At 61.0% G+C, this 20,554-nt stretch overlaps 1 protein-coding gene across 5 annotated transcripts; it reads right to left on the bottom strand.

Moving 5' to 3' along the window:
• Nucleotides 1-1,548: 1,548 nt before the first annotated feature.
• Nucleotides 1,549-19,489, bottom strand: RAB3IL1 (RAB3A interacting protein like 1). 5 transcript variants are annotated; one of them, XM_060303086.2, is made up of 12 exons: nucleotides 19,274-19,489; nucleotides 10,869-11,115; nucleotides 10,377-10,472; nucleotides 10,208-10,285; nucleotides 9,321-9,539; nucleotides 8,585-8,731; nucleotides 7,957-8,085; nucleotides 7,750-7,862; nucleotides 7,449-7,472; nucleotides 6,063-6,275; nucleotides 3,396-3,462; nucleotides 1,549-2,566 (listed from the first exon to the last, which is right to left on the bottom strand). In XM_060303086.2, exons 1-12 carry the CDS (start codon nucleotides 19,282-19,284, stop codon nucleotides 2,534-2,536), a joined length of 1,377 nt encoding a protein of 458 aa, XP_060159069.1. In that variant the 5' UTR covers nucleotides 19,285-19,489; the 3' UTR covers nucleotides 1,549-2,533. The 5 variants fall into 5 exon arrangements, with proteins under 5 accessions (XP_060159069.1, XP_060159070.1, XP_060159073.1 ...); XM_060303087.2 differs by having other exon boundaries at nucleotides 6,176-6,275; nucleotides 19,274-19,483; XM_060303090.2 differs by lacking the exon at nucleotides 6,063-6,275 and having other exon boundaries at nucleotides 19,274-19,488.
• Between the last annotated feature and the right edge of the window lie 1,065 nt (nucleotides 19,490-20,554).

Below are 20,554 nucleotides of genomic sequence, written 5' to 3'. Positions count from 1 at the left end.
TTTCCCGTATGACCTCGTGGTGCCTCAGTCGATTCATCTGCAAAATGAGGAAAACAGTACCTCATAGGGTTGTCCTGAGGATTAAGTGAATTGTTCACTTAAAGGGTCTGGAACAAGCCCCGGGACACAGTAAGTGCTCAGCTATTATATATTGTTGGGAGACGCTGACGCCAGAGTGTAAGGGTCACAGGCACCCCCCAGGCATCTCAGCTACTGTTTGCTCACCTGGCAGGGTCAGGCTGAGCACATCTGGCCGTGGGGATTCTCTGCCAGGTTGCCTGAACTGTTGCCTGGTGTCTCCTTGGCGCTGGGTGTGGCTGGACCGGGAGCACAGAAGCTCAGGGCAGGAACGGGCAGCTCCAGGGCCCAGACCTTCATCCTCCCTTGTCCCCTGGCTGACCCAGGGTTGACCCAGGACAGAAAGAGACTGGTATGCAGGAGAGGACATAGGTGACCCCATATAATGCGGCAGGATACACCCTTCCCTGACATCCTCCATCGCCTTCCTTGTTTTCCTTCCTCCATCTGACACCATGGATGTCACCCGTGCATTGTTTTTATTGCCAGTCTCCCCGTGAGCGTCTCAGCTCAAGCGAGGTACCCCCGGTACCAGGAAAAGTGTCTGGCATATGAGTTGCCCAGCGTTTGTTGAGTGAATGAATGAACATCTGTGACAGGAGGCCTAACCGGTGAACATCCGAGGGGGCTGGGGAGACAGAAGGGATTCAAATCACTAGTGGAGTAGTGGGGAGGGCTGGGAAGAGAGGGAGAGTCTTGGAGGCGGGAGAGCGAGAGGGAAAAGGCTACTGGCTGGAGAGAGTGATAGGGTGGGAGGGCCTCGACCTACCAGCTGAGTGGCCCCAAGGTCTCAGGCCAACAGAGAAGTCCCCTCGAGGGATCACCAGCCCCAGTAAATACTGACCCAGAAGCTGCTACGCCCCACCCCCACAAGGAAGGACACCAACTGGCCTGGGCCCACATCCCTACTTGTGGGGAGGGGATCAGGCCCCACAAGGCACCTCCCAAGGCCTGCCCTGGGTTCTCAGAGGACCGGGCGACTCCACCTTCTTCCACCTCTGACTACTGTCCCTTGACCAGGGCGGGGAAAACCACAGCTACCACAGGCCTTGCTGTGCTGCTGGCAGACATCACCAATCAATCCTGCCTTGCCCTGCAGGCACCAGGCAGCCTTGATGCTCTGACTCTGAGCTCCAGGCTTTCGTGACACTTGGCAGGGAGATGGCAAGGGGATCTGCCCAAGATCCCCTGTGAGGCAGCGACAGAGCCCCCGTTCTCCTGACAGCAAACCACTTCTCAGGAGAGGGAGCTGGGCTCATCCCCCAATAACCTACTGCCCCAGGAACACTGGGGAAGACTCAGTTGGTGCTCCCTCCAGCAATCCCTTCAGGATTTGGGTTTAATCCCAAGCACGAGGGCGGGCAAGGAAAGGATTTTGTTTCATTCCTTCAGATGCCCAAGCCTTGGCCCAAGCCCCAGGGCGCAGGAGTGAAGGCGCGTGGCTGCCTGGCCTCTACCAACAAAGCCGTCCTTTATTAAATAGAGATCGCGTTACATTCCATTCAGAGGAGGAAATCGGACGTGGTGAGGGATGTGTCCAGGTTGGACCCCGGTACTGAGTAGCCTGCGAGGGGGGAGGAGGGGCCCGGGTCCTGCCTGCCCCACCCCAGTCCTGTGTACCGGGCTGGGCGATCTCAGCCTCCGTCGTCGGAACGGCCATCCACAGCTGAAAACAGGCCCGGGCATCCTGAGGCCTGTCTGTGTTTTACTTTGGGAGGAAAGTGCCCCAATCCTCCCAGCAGTGGTGGGGGCGAAGGCTCCTTGCAGCATCGGGCTCAGCTGGCGGGAAGGAGGAAGGTCGAGCGGGCGGGTGGGAGGAGGGCCCCTGATACATCTTAAGGATGTTTTGGGGTCATTGTCAGGCAGATACAGGATGGAGTGGAAGACAGCCAGCGAGGCCCCCGTCCGCCCCCGTCCGCTCCTCCTAGCTCTCTGGCCCTTGGGCACAGCAGGCCCACCTGGGAACGAGGTGAGGGATGGCCACAAGGGGGTGCTGGTGCCCAGGGCTTAGGAAAGGGGGGGTGCGGAGATACCCTGGAGATCTCGCCAGTGAGGCACCTGCAGGCAGCAGCTCCTAGGACTGGGGAGGGGGTGCTGGCTGTCCCAGGGGTGCCCTCCCAAGGGCTGAGCCCCTTTGTACGGCTCCCAGCTCCTTGGTCTTTGGTGCTTTCTCGAAAGTCTCCTGGTGGCTGTAGTACTACGAGGGGGGGAGAGGTCACCTCCCGAGGTCCTGTCCTGGGATGGACATTTGCTGCCGGCTCAGTGCTGCCTCCACGGCCTGGCCATTTGTCCCTCTGGTCAGCTTCTGGCTCAGGGCTGGCTCTAGGACCCCGTCTGTCTGTCTGTCTCTCCTGGGGCAGGTGTTGGCTCCAGCTCAGAGACCCCCTCCAGGCCTGGGCCATGACCTAGGCCTCCTGGGGGAAGAAGCCAAGCTTGGCCAGCGACATCTCCTTCCTCAGCCTTGTGATCTCCCAGAACATGGGCTCCGCTGCAGGCAGACAGAGGGTGGACAGCTCAGTGCCCACTCAGGGTCGCCTCAGGCAGATGGCCTGGCCTCTCCCCCGGCTTTGGGCAGGGCAGCTGGTGGGCACCCTAGGACTCCCCAGTCCCTGAGGACAGATCTCAGTGCGTAGCCGGACCTCTTTGAGGTTCCACTCTGGGGGCTTACAGCCCGGGAGGCATGGAGGTGACGGTCACCTCCACAGCCTGACACGCACACCCATGTATACACTGCCACGCACTTGGACAGACTGCAAATGCTCTCCAACCCCTGCTCCCGGGGCTCTCCAGCGACCCCGCACAGGGCCCGTCCCTGGCCTGGCAGAATGGGGGCAGGGGGACAACGGATGGACAGAGGACCTGTTGGGCAAGGGCGGGGAGTGTCTACAGGGGGAGGTGGGCGAGCCGTGTCCAGCCACCACTTGGAGGTCCACGCGGCGGGAGAGGGGAGGAGATTCACAGGGGAGGCCCCATCGTGTAGGCCAGGCCAGTAACAGGAATGCCGTCACTACAGGCCCGGGGGGCTGGAGAGGTTTCTGAACGGGAAAAAGCAGCTGGATCCAGGTATGTGGGGGCACCAGGCTGGTTTTCCCGGTAAGGCAGAGCCCAGGAGGCTCCTTCCGCTCTTCCTCTCTCCACAGGGCTCAGCAACAGGAGCTTCCGGACCGCTTTGCTAATCTACGACCTTCTCTCTCTCGCAGAGTCCTCCTCCGACGGGGTGCAGCAAAGCCCTGGGGTTGGCCCGGCCGCCCCGCCCCGCCCCGCCCCGCCCTTCCCCTCCCGGGCGCCACCCCCAGCGGCCACCAGGGGGCGCTCACCGTCCTGCCGCACCAAGCCTTGCTGGATGTAGCGGATGTAGGTGAAGAAGTTGCACACGGCCGTGATCTGTGGGCAGAGGGGGCAGGGTGTGACCCCCCGGCCCTCACACTTGCCCCCTCCCCCCCCAAAAAAGCCAGGGTGTATCGCAGACCAGAGCGGGAAGACCCACGTCCTGTGAGACTCAGATAATTCTGGGCTCTAACGTTACAGTCAACAGCAGCACTAGTGCTCCTAATAAAAACGATAGCGACAACTAAGCGTAATCAAGTACGCGTACCCGGTGCGCCGGACGTGCCTATCATTCCCAGTCTACACGTGGGGAGCGCTGAGGCTCCGAGAACGACCCCACAACGCCTGCGGAGGCCACAGAGCCTCCACTTATTAAGTGGCTGAGCTGCAAAGATGAAACCGGGCAGGCTGCCTAGAACCCACACTCCCCGGAGGGGCCTGCTCGCTCTGGCTACTGGAGGCCCCGGCCGGCCAGGCCTTGCCAGGTGCTATTCGTAATGCCAGGAAAGGTGAGGGGATCAGAAGCTGCTCACCTGGCTGCCCTGGATCCCCACCTGAAGCCCCCAGTCTGACCTGAGGCCTGCTCCCAGCCAGGCCCTGCGCCAGGCACTGGGGACCCCGAGCTGGCTCAGACCTGAGCTCTGTCACGAAGACTCTCATACCTTTGAGAGGGCGCTGTTAGTGCCCTTCCCAGGCCCCTTCCCCAGGCTGGGGCCCCATCTCCCCACTGCTGAGAATGTTGGCTGCTGGTGCCCCTCTGCACCCCATACCCTCACAGACTTTAGCCAATGACTGACAGGCATCTTGGGTATAAAAGGCCACGCCCGTGCCTCAGGGTGGAACCCACTCTGGGCTCCAGAGCCCCTGTGGATCAGACTGAAGCCAGACTCCAGCTGAAGCCTCACCTTTGCCTGTCCTTCCCCCCACCCCCATTCTGCCTCCTGAGAATTGCACACCATCTCCATCTTAGGCTCTGCTTCTAGGGTACCCAACCTAAAGCAGGGTGGAAGGCAGCTGGCAGCTGTGCCCACAACTGCCCATGCTGAATACCCAGCACTTTGGGGGAGGGACAGCAAGTGTGTGGGGGCCACAGGTTGGGCAGTGGAGAAAGCTGAGGGAGGGGCGATGCTCCTGCTGGGCCCTCAAACACACAGGAGCCCTTGCCAGGAGGACAAAATTCGGTGCAGGGGGTTGGTGGCCCTGGCAAAGGCAGGGAGGTGTGAGAGAGGCCAGGTGAGGGGACTAACCCAGTGTGGCAAAGGTGCCGCCTGGGAGGGCTGAGGAGGGGCTGCGTAGGGCCGGATGGGACGGGCAGGAGAAGCTTGGGTCCCAGGCCCTGGCATTGCTCAGTGGCCAGTAGGCCCTACCAGAGGCCCGTGACTAGGGAATGGTGGGGAGCAGTGGGGCTCTCTCCCCAGGGCTGCGCTTTGGGGACAGAACTTTCTTCTCACTATGGATTCCACACTCCTTGGTCTCATCAGGGTGGGGACCACATCCGAGAACTTCACACCCTTCCCCTCTGCCTTCCCAGCTCTGCCCAGGACAGCAGACACGTAGGCCTGGCAGAACAACGTTCTAGATGTAATTTTCTAGGCATGGGAGCGTCTGGCACAGATCCCCTGGTTGGGATCAGAAAAACACAGAGGTGACCCATGGCCACCGAACAAGGCTCTGGGCACAGATGCAGGGGGTGGAAACTGCAGCAGTTAAGAGACTGGATCCAGGATGGGGAGACCTCCGGTCTAGGCTGAGCGGCCTGGGGTGCACCCCTTTCCTTTCTAAGGCTCAGACTCCCTCTCTAATGGGAGCTCAGCTCGCTGCTGGGGGATTTGCCAAAACAACATGCTGGGCTGCCCTGCAGAGGCTGTCAGGACCCGACAAGCTGACTGTGCTGGTCAGTCTACTGCCTGATGATGAGGCCATTTGCCCACTTTAGTCCCATCAGGCACCTCTAGTAGGTCAAGGGGAGGAGACGGTTCCTCTAAGAGGACCTTCCACACCACGTCGCCTTTGCACCAAGCTTCAGAGTTTTCCAAACTTTTGTTCTTTCCAATCTTCTTCACTGTCTTTGAAGGGACAGAGGAAAGGGGTCCACCCCACCCTCATCCCAGCTCAGTGAGGCCCCTTGATCCACTGACCCTCACCTGGGTCACTCGGCAGGTGAGGGCAGAAGCTGGGATCCCTGGAGGCCCCTCAGAGCCCACAGCTGACTGTCAGCCTTGTGTGACAGACAAGCCTCAGAACCTTCTCCAAAGCCTGGGGCCGGAGCCAGGAGTCAGGAGCCTGGAACTCTAGTGTCACTCCCTTGATTAGGTTATATTAAACGACGGAGCTGATGGGTGTCACTCCCATGATTACTTTTCGGCAAGCAAGAAAATGGCTACCTCAGTCCTTCAACCACAAGGAACTGACTTCTGCCAACAACATGTGAGCTCAGAAGAGGACCCTGAGCTCCAGAAAGGATGCAGCCGCTGATACTGTGACTGCAGTCCATGAGGCCCTGAGCAGAGGACCCAGCTAAGCTGTGCCCAGACTCCTACCCAGGGAGTCTGTGAGATACTAAATCGAAGTTTACCACTAAGTTTATGGTAACTTGTCACACAGCAACAGCAAACAAATACACCGGCTTGGCTGTGTGGCCCAAGTCATTCTCGTACCTCTCTGAGCCTGTGCCCTGCTCTGTAGATTGTAGGTTGTGCAGCCTGGGGCTCAGAGTCCCAGCCCAGGGAGCCTCTAAGGAGCCAGGTAACACTCCCATTGGATGACTCACTCTGGCCCGGGAGGACGGTGAGATGTAGTAGTGGCTCTCGGAGTCCCCAAGCCGGATTCGGTGACGACAGGCACAGGCCAGGCCACTCAGGGCACATGTACTAGGGAAAAGCAGACCTCAGGACCATGGGGACGGCTGGGGCTTGCCCACCCAGCTCATCCAGGGAGGACGCAGCAGCCGGAGAAGGCACAGAGGGAGGGGGAGGCAAACACACATCAGGGTGGGGCCTGGCATCCTTTCCCCTGGTCCCAGCTTCCCAAGGAGCCTGGAGGCAGGCCAAGGAGGAGGGCAGTCTCAGAAGTCCCTGGGGGAGACCTTTAAACCAAGCTGGACCCCATCCCTCAACCCCTCACCTCACCCCTGCTGGGCAGGAGAGCTTGGTCAACCTCAGGCCAGGTGTACAAAAGCTCCACCCTCTGCCGCCCCTAAAAATGCTGCCCCCTACTTTACTAGGGCCCTCAGACCCAGTCATCCCTTCCTCCTAAGCAGGAGTCTTCTCTCTCCTCCACTTAGGTCACCAAGTCCCCAGGCTAGGTTCTGCCAATAGGACCTTTTGCCCAGATGCCCTCAGTTCCTTCCAACCAGACTTCTGCCTCATCTCTGCTTTTCTTCTCCATGTTACAGCCAGGGGCTACTCCAAAAACCCACATCTAGCCCATTATCTTTCCCTGCTGCTTCCCCACTGCCCAGGAAATAGTTATGGAGAATCCCGAGTAAAGGAAGGTTAAATAGGCTCCTTGGTTGCAGGACTTATCAGAGCCTTTGCTGCCTCCAGGTTCACTGTGACTCTGATTGGACCAGGGAACCCTCTTTTCAGGGAACGTTAATCGATGATTTGTGAAATGCTGGCCTCGGTGGGTTAAAGCCCAAACCTCATTTGAGGCCTTCACACTCTGGCCCCAAACACCCTCTGTGGCCTCAGCCCCAACCCCATGCCCACCCACCCCACTGCTCCGCCCACCGATCCAGTGGTGTTTCCATTAATATTCCAGCTTCTCATACCTCCACTCATGCTGTTGCCTCTGCCTGAAAGGTCCTTCCCTGCTCAGCAAACTGCTATTCATCTTTCAAAACCCGGCTCAAATGTTCCCCTCTGTGACAAGGCTCCCACCCAGGGGCCTCCCTCGCAGGCCCCAGTCCCTGCCCTTGCTCCATGCTGGCAGCTTTGCTCTGCTGCTGGCCCTGCCCAATGCCAGCTGAGAAGCAGGGAGGACAAGATGCCGGGGCCATCGGGTCATTGTCAGGAGGTGGAGTGAAAAATGACGTCACTTACGTGTCAATCGGGGCCCGGAACCCACTGTGGGAGAGAGGGGGTAGGAGAGAGATGCACGTCAGGCCAGCCAGGAAGGAGGAGACCCCGGCTCCATGACTAGAGGCAGCATGTCTGCCAAAGATGCCTCCTTGCCTTGCGCGGAGGCAGCCACTGTCCCTCTCCGGTCAGGTGCCCCTGCCCACCCCCAGGTCCCACTGCAGGACCCAGCAGGCAGGCCTGAGGCTCAGTCCTCCCTGGCCACCCCCTTGGTGCAGCCCAAGGCTATGTGGGCCTTTCCCAGGGGGCAGGGTGCTAAGCTTACTTGGTACGGCCACACTCGACAGCGGCCACCTTCACCGCGGGCAGTGTTTGCGAAGCCACGGGTTCGATGGTGAGCGTGTTGTCCTCCACGGCGGCCCGTACCAGGGCTGAGAGCTGCGGTAGAGCAGGGAGGAGTGGGAGGTGGTGAGGGGCTGGCCGCCGGCTGCAGGGCCGGGTCCCCCGGCGGGCCGCCCTCTGTCTGCCTCACCTCCTGCATGGTGAAGTCCAGGCAGGGGCCCACGTCCTCCCGGTACACCCTTTCCAGGAAGGGGGAGGTCTTGTCCAGGGTGGGCGATTCCCTCCAGGCTTGGAACTCTGCAAACAGGGTCGTGTCCACCTGTGGGGGAAGGTGAGCTGGTGGTGGGGGGCAGGGCACTGGGGGGCCAGCATGGCAGAGACAGGCAGAGCCCCAGGAGGTGGGGAGCCAGGGAGGATGCAGGGCAGGCCCCAGCGGGCCTGTCCCCTGTAGCCATGCAGGGGACCCGAGTCCCAAAGAAGAACTCTTCTCTTCCCCTTGCACAGAAGGATTGATTCGGAACTCAAAAGTTTCACTTCCAAGTGTGTTGGAGGTGTGTTGCCAGTTTCTTGGCCTAGAGAATTAGACTTGGGTCCAGGGTCTCATTCTGAAGACCCTCGCTGCCTCCTTGAGGAGGGTAAGTTGAAGAGTGACGCTGCAGGTACCCGCAGGTACACACAGGGACCTGACGGGACGCACGGCACACGCAGGCATGTGCACACGGAAAGGAACACACACAACTCGCTGGCTGCCCTGGGGCACATGCAGAGGGAGAGGCTGGGAGGGGGCAGAGGGAGCGGCCCCTCTCCGGAGTCTTTACCTGTCGGGAAAAGGAGAGAGAGGTAGCAGAGGTGGGGCCCACAGGCAGCTCCCCAGGTGGGAGCTGCCAGGCCGGCTCGTAGGTGAGGTGAACTGCCTTGCTGGGGATCACGCAGAGGAGCAGGGAGAGGAGAGGGGGCAGCCCGGGCTGGGCCGGCAGGACAGACAGACAGACAGGTGCACAGAGACAGACAGAGGAAGGAGATTATTAGAGTCCAGCCGGAAGCTTAGAGCTCAGGAGGGGATGGAGAGGCCTGGCCCGCACCTCCTCCCTGGGTGCTCGGGAGGCCTGGGGCAGGGCAGAGCTGGGGCCACCTTGGCATCAGAGACTCCAGGAAGCTGAATCCCACTACAGCCTTCAGGGGCGTCCGCTGGGTGCAGCCCTGAGCTGAGCTCCTGACACCCACGTCCTGTGGCCCCAGGAAACCCCATTTACGCGAGGAGACTGACATGCTGACAGGCGGCTTCACTTGCCCAAAGACCCGTGGCCAAGGACATCACAGCCACTGTCCCGCCTGGACCAGGTGCCCCACTTACCCTACTGAGGGCCCAACACCTCCTATCACAGGGAATTCAGGCAGCCCTCACAGCCAGAGGACACAGAGGCCCAGAGAGGGTAGGACACGCTCCCTGTCACACAGCGGGGTCCAGGCGGGTCCCCACTGGGCACCGCTGCCTGGCTGACAGTGGGCACTGCTTCCCTTTCCCGTGACCACTGCCTGCCCGCTGCCCCTCACCTCTTTGCCCTCCTTGTCCAGGCTGGGGGCGTGTCCTACCGCGGGGCACACGGCGGGGCAGAGGGCGCTGCTGGTGCTATTATGACGCAAGTGGCCCTTGCGGGGTCCGGCCTTGGTGGGGCCGAGCAGCTGTGGGTGGAGCTCGCGGTTAGGAGAGGCTGGTGTGGACGTGATGACCAGTGTCTTCAAGGCTGTCACCTCTGCTTGCAGCATGTCGATCTGGCCGGGAGAGACGGCTGTCAATATTAACCCAGGGCTGAGGCTGCCCCGGCTGCCACTGCCTGCCACCCCAGCTCAGGAAAGACCACCCTGAGCACCTAACTCCACCCGTTATCTTTGGAACAGCCTCTGGGTTGGGGGCTGAGATACCCTTTCCAAAGATAGGGAAACTGAGGCTCAGAGGAGACACAGCCTGGCTGAGGTCATACTGGGAGCCAGGACTCTGTTAGGTGCACGTATCTGGGAGCTGGCTGGGTCTCCCACTGAGGGGCCCACCGGAGCCAGGAACAACCCAGCCCTCCCATTTTACAGATGGGTACACGGGCTCCAAGGGATAAAGCTGCTTGCCCAAGCTCACACAGCCAGACTGAGGTTTCTGCTTTGTAAAGGGGGTATGGGACGGAGGAAAAGAAATTACAATGGCCACAGGATCCTCCCAGCCCCTGAAAAGGTCCCCAGAAAGGTCTCCGTGGTACAGCAGAAACACAGCTCGAGTCCCAGGGAGCTGGGCTCCCACTCCAGCGGGAACGTTGCAGTGGGGCCATCTCGGATGCCTCTGCGCCTCCCTGCTGGCCCCCCAGTCCATGCGAGGGTCCGATCGGGTGGCGGAGGCCGGCGCTCGCAGGGCTCAGAGGTGGGCAGGAGGTCTGGGCCGGCGCGTGCCTCACCTTGCCCCGCGTCTCCTTCAGCTGCTTTTCTGACGCCGCCTGCTTCATGTTGGCTTCTCGGACCATCTTGTGGGCTTCCTGGGAAGACGGCGGGCTCCACGTGAGGGGCAGGCGCGGACGGACGCCCAGCTGCCCCGCCCCCTGTCCGCCGCCCCGCCCCGCCCCGCACCTCGAACAGGCTGGCCGTCAGCTCCTCCAGCTCCCGTTCCAGCTGCCCGCGAACCCTGCACAGCCGCTCACACTCCGCATCCTTCAGCTTCAGCTCCTGCGGGGCGGGCGTGGGCACGAGGGAGGGCGCTGTGAGCCCCCCAGCGGCCCCGGGCCTGGCGCCACTCCCGGGGCCGCCTTACGTGCGCCTCAGGGCCCCGAGCTTGCCTCCTCTGTGCTTCCATTTAGCTCAGAGCGTGAAGCTGAACCCCAACTGTCAGTTTGTTAGAGCCTGGGAACGGTTTTCAGAGATGTCATGACTTCTAAAAGTCGTTTAAAAGTCACAAGAAAAACTGTTTCTCCTTCGTTTGGGCTGCCTTCCTGCCCAGCACAGGCCTGGCATGTAGGTGGCCTTGACAGGAACGTGACGTCTCTGGCCGTTGGGTGAGAGCCCACGGCCCCTCAGGCCGGCCCCTCACCACCCCCCCACTCCGCCCCCGCCCTCAGAGCCCACCTTCTGGGCTTTGTGCAGCTCCTCCTTCAGGAACTCTGAGCCCTTCTCTCGGATCTCCATGGAAGAGCTGCGCAGACGCGACACGTCCAGCCGGGTGGCCGCAGGGTCCTCCTCGCCTTGGGCTTCCTTCCCAGCAGGGGTCTCCACCAGGCCTGAATCCCTGTGGCTTTTGCAGGGGCCCGCACTCTTCCAGGGGACTGGGACAGCTTCAGGGGGCGGTGGGTGGCCCTCGTCCGGGTGGGGCTGGCTGTGAGGCAAAGAGCAGATACAGGGTGGTGTCCCGAGGCCTGGAGAGCTAGAGAGCTGAGGCCAGGGACCAGCCTTGGGCAATGCACCTGCCACTCTGGGCCTCAGTCTCCCCATCTGTAAAATAGGCCGTCACGGGGGTCGTCACAAGGGCAGAATGACCAAGCACAGGGTCTCCTGGGGGCAAGGACAGGCCTCATTCATCTTTGTCAACCATCCCCTCCAGCCCAGGACCACCGTAGGTGCTGAGCACACAGCAGGTGCTCGTTTGCCCAGCAGATGTTGTAAATGCATGCATGTCGAGAGCCCGAGTTTCCCCCTGTATAAAATGGGGACAATCCCAATGGCCCGACCTCAAGGGTCACTGAGTGGATCAGCGATGTGCAGAAAACCTTGGCACACGAGGTGATTAAGTGGGAACTGCCTTCATTGCTATGGTTCATGCATAGTTTATGCAAATTCGACGCCATTTAGGGTGGACCAGAGAGGAAGGGCCTAGCCAGGGCAGGCAGGGCCGGCTGAGGCAGGAAGGTTCTGCAAACAGCCTAGGCAAGGCAGCCCCACTTCCTGCTCTCTGGACCATGCAGGGGGGCAGTCCCAGCTCTCTGCTTGGTCTGCCTTGTGACCTCAGGCAAACACCCCCTCTCTCTGGGCCTCAGGACCCTCCTCCCTCTGAAGCTGAAGACCCTAGAGGCGGTGCGGGGTGGGGGCCGCCAGCCGCTGCCCACCTCCCATCCACGCGCCCCCCCTTCGCAGCAGACCCTGAGGAGGGAGGGGAGGAGCGGGCTGGGCCGTGGCGGTTTGTGCCAAGACAGCACCCTGGACTCGCTCACTCAGCAAAAGCTGGCGGCTCCTGAGCCAGCAGCTTCTAAGCTGCAGCGGCTGGGCCGAGGCTGGGGGCTGGGCTGCTGATAGCAGTGGGGAAGTGGAGGGGAGGGGGCCAAGAGGGGCCCACACGGGAGGGAGGAAAGACAGGGCCAAGGGGTCATGAAATTCAGGATCGCGGAGGGGAAGTAACACAAGGCCAGGGTCTCTCCGGTCCCACCTCCCTGTCTTCTGGGCCCTGGGACAGTCACTAAGCGGCCCCGGAGCCTCAGTTTGCCCTTAGGTAACACAGAGGGCACCCAGGGACCCCAGCAATGAGCCCATTTCCCGACCCTCCGCATGGCCCTGTCCAGCTGCCCAGCCCAGCCTGCCGTCTGCTGGGACTGGCCCCGAATGTGGCCTCAAGGTTCCTGGGGCTGGGTCCTGCCTTGCTAGGACGTGGGGCTTTGACGAATAAAGTGGGAACACACACCCACCACTCCGTCAACAGTGTTTATGCCGGACAGGGATCTTTCCTAATACTTTGCTTGGGGGGGGGGGTCTAGTCGGGAAGGGGGGCGGTCCCTGAAGCTTAAGGGTCTCTGGCAGTACTGTGGCAGCCCCAGGCTGGGGTCTGCACCCAGGGGACTCATGAGGGTGCTCTGCCCGTGTTATCTCATTTAAAATTCTCAGCAGCATTCATGGTATTGTTCCCATTCTACAGTTGAGGGACGGATGCTCAGAGAGGTAATGGGACTTGCCCAGGGCCACACAGCTAGTCGGTGGCACTGGTGGGACAGGCGGCCAGGTCTTCAGTTCAGGTCCAAAGCTCTCCAGCCACAGCGGACAGGCAGGTGGGGTGTGGGCTACAGAATTTTGCATCTGCCTTGGGATCAAGGGCCGCTGGGCCCAGGGGCATCCAGGAGGCTCCTCCCTGGCTGTGACAGGAAAATCTGACCCAATTCCAGCCCAAACTGGCTTCTCAGCCTCTGCTCAGGCAGAGAAACTGCCTCCCAGGAGGGAGGCCAGGACTGGGGGAGCTGTGGCTGAGAGCACAGGCCAGTCGGGCACGGCCGGGTCCATGCCAGCCTCTGACCTGGGGTCCACGCGAGCCCCTGGGAAAGTTGCTGAAATTCTTTCAACCTGCTTCCCCGCCTGTGGGATGGCAGTTAAAACTCGCAGGGACACACTGAGAATCCAATGAGGAAGTCACTGGCTACAGCGCCAGGTAAATAGTGGGCTATCTGCCAGGTACCTCCACCACCTCCACCATCCCTGCCCAGGCTCTTGTGTCCTGCACCTGAAACCCCAGGCCCTGGGGATGTACCCACTGTGGGAACCTGGAGGCCTGGGCCCCAGCCCCACTTCCTCAGTTGAGAGAATGGCCACAGTCACTCAGGCTTGGTGGGGACCCCATCTCGGGACTGCCCACTACAATAGAATGAGCAGGAACTACAGGCCAAGGGCAGGGGTTGACTCAGGGACAGCACAGGGCACAGGGCAGAATCCCAGGTCTCAGACACCTAGCCCCACAACAAGGACCACCCTGACATTGCCAACACCGCCTGCCTAGGGGAACAAGGCCGCCAGCCCCTCCCACGAGGCCTGAGCTTCGTCCACCAGTATGGTCTGGGCCTCTGGCCACAGTGGAGGACTCTCCAGTGGGTCCCAAGGGCACGGGCTGGGGGTGCGTCCAGACGGCCCCCATCATTTTCCTAACAGGCTCACTTTGGTCTACTTCTGGGGGGATGGCGCCCTATTTTGCAGCCAGAGGAAACAGTGGTCCAGGGAGGCCTGAGACAGAGTGTGACACCCTCCCCCTGTCCCTGGTGGAAAAGCCCACGAGCAAATCCTCATGGCAGAAGGCGTGGGAACAGCAGGACCACCCTGTGGTCACCAAATGCCCAATGCCTGGGCCAGGGGTGCAGAAGCTGGAGGGAAGGAGGGTCCACCCTGTACTGAAGTCTGCAGACCCTGCCCCTCACACTTCTGGGCTATGAGGCCAGCTCCCGTGACTCGAAGTTCAGATGAAGGAGGGAGCCCAGGCCCCTCGGGTCCACCCGAGCCAGCATCTGCTATCTCCCACACACTTCAGTCTCCTAGACCAGAGGCCCGAAAATCCGGGTGTGAGTGCCTGGGGGCTGGGGAGCTCGCTCCTTGGGCGAGCACGGGTTACCACTGGAGTCCTCCTGCCGTGCACCTCCCCTTCCAGTCCAGGTCCACGGCCCTGTGCACAAGCCTTCTCGGACCCCATTCCCTGCAGACACAGAGTTCAGTGTCCAGGACACACAGCAGGGCCGGCTAGGAAGGGGTCTGCTCGGGTAGGGGGGTGGGAGATACTAAGAGTCAAGGTCAGAGGTAGGTGGGGGTAGCCAACATCCCCCATCCCGAAGCCAGCCCTGCGGCCTAGAGCCCAGGGCAGCTCATACAGGAAAGGCCCCACTGGGTGACTTCCCCAGGAAACACACAAGGCAGGGGAAAGCAGTAACCTCAATCCTCACCCCCCAGGCCACCCCTAGGAGGGCCAGCAGGGCTTTTGTCCCCAAGCAGAAAAAATGGCGAAATGAGGCCCACCCTGGATTCTACGGTCCCCAGTCACCCAGCAACCCCACTGGGCCAGGAGGGCCTGAACGGAGCCCACTCCCGGGGCCAGACAGACCCAGGTAGCATCCTGGATACCCTTTCCCAGCCCCAGCCCAACCAGCCAGCCATGGGGTCCTTCTGCCCTAACCTCCCCTTCTCTGCCCCCCAGTGCCCAGGTCACCTCTTTGAGTTAAAGACCCCTCCCCTGTGCTAACAGGCACAGTGGGTTCATTAAGCAAGCAGCGGGGAAGCCAGTGAAGAAAGCACTGAAAACCAGGGGAAGGAGAGGGCTGGGAGGGCAGACTGCGACCCTCACCCTCTGCCTGGGGCCACCAAGCCCGGGTTCCAGGGCGACTACAGCTGGTCTGGTCTGCAGGAATTCTGACCCAGGGCGCAGCTCAGGAACAGCCATGGCACAGGGGCCCAGTTCAGAATCACGCTCATACACTTATGGGCGGTCCAGTAAGCCCTGAGGACACTGAGGCTGACAGGCAAGTGACTCTCGTAACGAGGCCAAGGGGGTCCCAGGAAAGGTTTCGTGTGTTGGGTCCCCAACCAACCAGCAAGCCCGGCCAGGCTCAGCCTACAGAGTGGCCAAGTCTTCAGCTCCAGACCCACAAACAGATCAGATTCTCAAGCTCCTGTTCACGTCCACGCCAGCCCACCACTCCACATCCCCACAGACGTCATCGTGTGTCAACTTGCGATGCTGCCACAGGGAGATGCTCTCGCCAGCCCAGTTTGAACGACGAGGCACCCGAGGTTCAGAGAGGGATGGCGACCTGGCTGTAACACACAGCAAGGAAGTGGCAGTGGGGAAACTGAACCCAGAGTCCAGGCACTAGTGCATCATGTGAACTGTCACCCAAAAAAGTCAGGACTGGCGGAAAGGGGATGAATGGTGGTTTCAGAGAAGTGAGGCAGGATGCAGACGGGGGTTTGAGGAAGTTGGAGATAGTGCTTGAGTGGTGGTGGTACGGTTCCACCCAAGGCTGCTGTTCTAGCCAGGCAGGCTCTGGGCTGGGAGGGGACACACAGAGGGGACACACAGAGACAAAAGACTTGGGCGGGGGTGGGGAGGAAATCAGGGGAGGACCAGGGGCTGGAGAGGGGAACAGAACAAAAGTTGCAGTAATTAATCTAATGAAAAACGGAGGCCAAGGTGAATGAGAACAGCAGTGCCCACGACACGACTGAGGAACTGGGAGGGGGTCTTTCAGGGAAGGTAAGGGGCGTGGCTGAGGCATCGGGGAAGTGGTGGCTGAGGGGAGGCACCAGCCCAGAGGGAGCAGCTGCAGCCCTGAGCCTGGATGAGGGATGGGTGAGAGAGGAGCTGAGGGCCAGAGAGCCCGCCTGGAGACCTGAACACGAGCCATCAGAGGGGCTGGAGGGGAGGATTCCAGAAGAATGGGAGAACAGGGTCATACGAGGCACCAGAAGAATGCCGGGAAGTGAGCCAAGCGGGACCCCCAGGATAGGAGAGGGTGGGCCTGGACCGCTCCAGGAAGGGGGAAGCAGGTGTGTGCCTGGTAGGACAGGCAGCAGGAGGGAGGAGGAGGTCAGGAACAGCTTCAGGGTGGTAAGCAGGGAGGTCAGAACACCTGAGGCAGGGGGACCAGGCCAAGCCTCTCCCTGCCATAGCCCCAGGCCTGCCAGCCCAGCCCAGCGCAGCCCAGCCCTGATGAGGGAGGGAATCCAGCCCTGTGTCTCCACCGGAGGTGGCACAAGGCCTGAAAGGGTGGAGGGATCCCTCCTCTACTGAGGTAGAGCAGGGCACATGGCACACACCTCACATCTGCCTGTTTGGTCCTAGAAGAATCTGACACCCCAAGCCCTCAAACATCCAACACATATGCAGCGAGCACCTATCGTGTGCCAGGCACTCCACCGGCCCAGACCCACCCAGTGTGCACAGGTTCTGGCAGCCACATCACCAAACCCCCTTCTCATCACACTTGAATTCATTTTGCTTCCCTTCCCCCACCCTGTTGAGCACAAATCCCGTGTGGGGAGAGTCTAAGACAAGCAGGACTCTACTGAGTGCCACAGACAGATGTGCTGATTAAGGGACAGCAGGAAAGACATTTCCATCTGTTGAGGGGGAGGTGGGAGGTAGTTAAATCATGGAGGGCTTCCAGGAGGAGGTGACAGTGAAGGTCGCAAAACCCCTTTCTCCTGCTCTTGACCCTGGAGCCCCTAGGCCATACTTCAGATGCCATTTCAGAGCCTGGAGTTCCCTGTGACTTACTCCTTAAAGGCAGGACCTCACAGATCCAAGCTCCTTACGATAGCCAAGGCCCAGAACAGTTAGGTGACTTTCTCAAGATCTCACAGCCCATCTGTAGCCCTGCAGCTCCCCAGCATCCTGCCTGCAGCAAAGACACAGTCTCCCATCCCTGGGAGGTTGGGGTGGTCTTTCTCATTCCTGGGCGTCTATCAGAGCCTGTCCCTCCCTTTCTAGGGAGGTATGATTAGCCCCATCTGTCAGATGGGGAAACTGAGACTGAGGGGCTACACCAACGTCATGTGGCCACTTAGTGGCAGAAAACGAGCCCAGAACCCAAACTCTCGGCTCTGATGACCAAGTCTCAAGTGCCCAGCACTGTGTTAGCAGCAGAAGTACCCCAGTCACCATCCTCACCCCATCACCAGGAAGCCAGCTTGGCACCCAAGACTATGGACAGGGGACACTGTGGGGGAGGGGGAGGGGAGCAGTCCTGTTTTGGGGGAGCCACCTCTGGGTTCTGAGTTCAGGGCCCACACTCAAGGAGTCCCAAGGAAGAGGGTCCACCTGAGCTCCTGTAGAGTCCTGCCACTTCCACCCACCCCAGGGGAGCAGGGCCCAGAAGGTGAACTGGCACTACGACCTGGCCATTAACAGAGCAGTCACCCAAGAGACGTAGCTCTGTTGTCTTCCAGGTAAGGAAACCAAGCCCCAGAGACATCAATGGCTTAGCCAGAGTCACCAACTCCTCACCCCTCCTAGTCTAGAAGGAAGAATCTCAAGGATGCCCTCGCCCAGAGGTGTCACAGCAGCTCAGTCAGTTACCTGCGCAAGTGTGACCTGAGCAGCGTGCCTCCCAGCTGCTGCTGGGGTCTGCGTGAGCTCGTAGGACCCCAGGACCCCAGCGGGTGCTGGCAGCTTGGCCCCTGCCTCCAACATCCAAGTAAGGGGGCCATGAAAAGGCAGAGCTCAAGGTAACCCCAAGACTCTGCCTCTCACTCCCCAGATGCCCAGCTCCTCATCCTGCCCCTCATGCTTTCCATCTGCATTTATGAAGTACCTACTATGTGCTCTGCACCCAGCGACACCCTGGGGGATCCAAGTAAGCCACACTTAGGATCAAGCGGGCGTCAGCTTGGCAGCCTGGTCCATCCAGAACGGTCCCGGGACTCTTGGATCCAGTCTTTAAAGTGAGCATCCGTCTACTGGCACCTCCCAGACTTGTCTGTCTGGCTCCAGCCTGGACGCCTCCAGGAAAGGACACTCTCTGGGCCTGGATTACCTCCACCACACAACCCACACATTTCACCTTGAGGCTCAGGGCAGTGAGGCCATACTCTCAAGATCACACAGCAACTCGGTGGTTGTGTTTTGCCTGGGCGCACCCAACACAAGGGGTCACGAGCTTCCTCCAGAAGCTCCTCAAGCACGGTTTAGCCCAGGTGGGATCGCCCTGACCTCTCCAGCTGTCACCAACCCACCTCAACCACCTTCTCCGTAAGCTCAGTCTCCTTCCCCCAGGGCGCAATTCCACAAGAATCCAGGCTCTGCTTAACTCTCTCCCTTTAAGAGTCTCACGTGTCTCCACACCTCACCCCTACCAGGAGCCCATTCTCTCAGGAGCCCCTGCTGGGGATGACTCCTCAGCCCTCCCCTAGCATCTCAGCTCGAACTTCGCTAGGTGCCATGGAGTAAAGTGGATCTAGCCTGCATCAGAGCTCTCCAGCCTGCCAGCCTCTCCAGTGGGGCTTCCCTCACTCCCCGGCTGTGGCTGGGAGGAGCCCTGTCCTGGGACCACCCATCTGGCCCCGTTCTTTCCAGGAGTACAACCCACCCCCACTCTGGCCACATCTCCGCCAGGACCTGGTCTTTCCAGGCTATGGGGAGGAAGAAGTGTTTACCCAACTCCATGAGAAGGCCACAGCTTTTCTGCACATACAGGGAAAGGGTCCCACACCTGGTTGCCCAGGGACTGGGACCACCCCTAAGAATCAAGGAACAGATATGGGTACTGGAGCCACTAGTCCAGGGCCCAGAGTCTGCGCTGCACCCCTCCAAGCTGCAGGGAGGTCCTACCCACCTTTGAGCTCAGCAGGTTCCAGGAGCCCCAGATGGAAGTTCACCAACTTGCAAGCGAATGTGGCAGAGACCCAGTCCCCCCTTTCGCAAATGCACTGCTTTTCAAGGGTTCACTCAGCCTGGGGGTCCCTCCTCTAGGTGCTTATCCCAGGCTTATTCTGGCTTGCACTCCGCCGCACACCCCCTTGCCCCCATCTCACTTGCGCTCCGGACAAGCTAGGAGTTGGCGCTGTCACTCCGGGACGGTCAGCAGCCCACCCTTCACAATTCCTGCCCCCAGAGAGACCCCCTGAACCCTCCATGCCGAATGTCCTTCCACCCCAAACCGGCTCGCCAGTCCTCGGGCTACAGCACGGGCAGGGATGGGGGCGTAGAGCACCTCCCGGTAGGGGTGCACACACTGCAGGGAACCCCCCCCGCACCGTCCCACCCCCAGAGGCAGCCGCGGCCCGACCCCGCGCGGACCTACCCGCTCCACATACTGGCGACTCGGGGCGCCCGGGCGTCGGTTCCCCGCGCCGCCGCCGCGATCGCCCAGAGATCTCCCCGCGCCGCCCCCGCCGCGTCCCCGCCCGCAGCCGACTCCGCCCCGGGCCAGCCAGGCTGCCCCGCCGCCTGTCAGTCTTGCCCGCTGCCTGTGGGTCTGTGCGGCCCGGGCTCGCGCCCCGGCCCCCAGTCCCTCTGCGACCCTGCCCTCGGCGGGTCACGTGGCCGAGGGGTGGCCCAAGGACACGTGCCCTGCCCCGCCCCTCTGGCGGCCGACGCGCAGAGCTCGCGCGCGCTCCCGGCCCAGCCCCGCTCCGGCCGCCCTCCCCGGACAGTGCGACGGCCCGAGTGGGGGAGGAGCGGGTCCCCATCATCCTGCGGCCAGCACTGCTCACTGACGCTCCCAGCTTACTCTGCTCCAGACATCCGGCGCCCAGCGCGGCCCAGCGCAGCACCCTCCCAGGACCACCCCTGCTCAAGAGCCTACCATGGCTCCGGGCTTTCAGCTCCCAGATTCTTAGCGGACTGTCACTCAAGGCCGGCAGACACCCTCCCACCCCCTCACGCGGCCCTCCGGCCATCACTCCTTCCCTGGCCTCCCTGCTCTGCGCCTGTCTCTGGGCAACTTCCCTCCTGGTGAGAAGTGGGGCTGACCCCAAAACTAGTTTTCTCACTCCTACTGAGTGCATTTTCTGAGGGAGGCCCCACCTTTGGCCCAAGTCTTCAACCCCAACCCCGCCCCTCCCCCCCCCCCAACCAGGGGCCTCCCTTCCTGCTCTGAACAGATACTGCCCATCCTTACCTTTGCCCACCATCTACTCTCTGGGAGAATTGCGCACGCGCGCGCGCACACACACACACACACACACACACACACACACACACACACACACACACACACACACACACACACACACACACACACACACACACACACACACACACACACACACACCCCTGTCAGGTCCCACATCCTCTGCAGATTCCCTGAACGCTGGTCTAGCCTGTCCCTCCACCCCTCTGTCCCTCTGTCACCTTTCCTGAGCCCTGACCATCAGCCTCAACTTCAGCCTGGGGCTGATCCAGTGAGAGCATAACCCCGCTTCTCTCCTGCCAGGGACCATGGCTCCCAGCCTCCGTGTCTAGAGGAGGCCTGGGAGGATGGGAGGAAGTACTTCCCTTCCAGATATTGCTAGAACTTGGGGCACTACCCTCAGACCCCGAGCTGGGGCCCCAGGCTTGAGTTTATCACGTCTTCATCTGG

Source organism: Globicephala melas, chromosome 8 (assembly GCF_963455315.2).
Source record: "Globicephala melas chromosome 8, mGloMel1.2, whole genome shotgun sequence".
NCBI classification, from domain to species: domain Eukaryota; kingdom Metazoa; phylum Chordata; class Mammalia; order Artiodactyla; family Delphinidae; genus Globicephala; species Globicephala melas.
Note: the sequence above shows the minus strand (reverse complement) of the source record. Positions and strands in the feature narration are given on the sequence as shown.

Excerpts from the sequence above, each read along its gene's own strand:
- RAB3IL1 (XM_060303086.2), bottom strand. Across the intron at positions 10,286-10,376 it reads TGACGGCCAGCCTGTTCGAG|GAAGCCCACAAGATGGTCCG; the intron begins GTGCGGGGCGGG and ends CCGTCTTCCCAG. Across the intron at positions 7,863-7,956 it reads TGGACTTCACCATGCAGGAG|CTCTCAGCCCTGGTACGGGC; the intron begins GTGAGGCAGACA and ends GCTCTACCGCAG.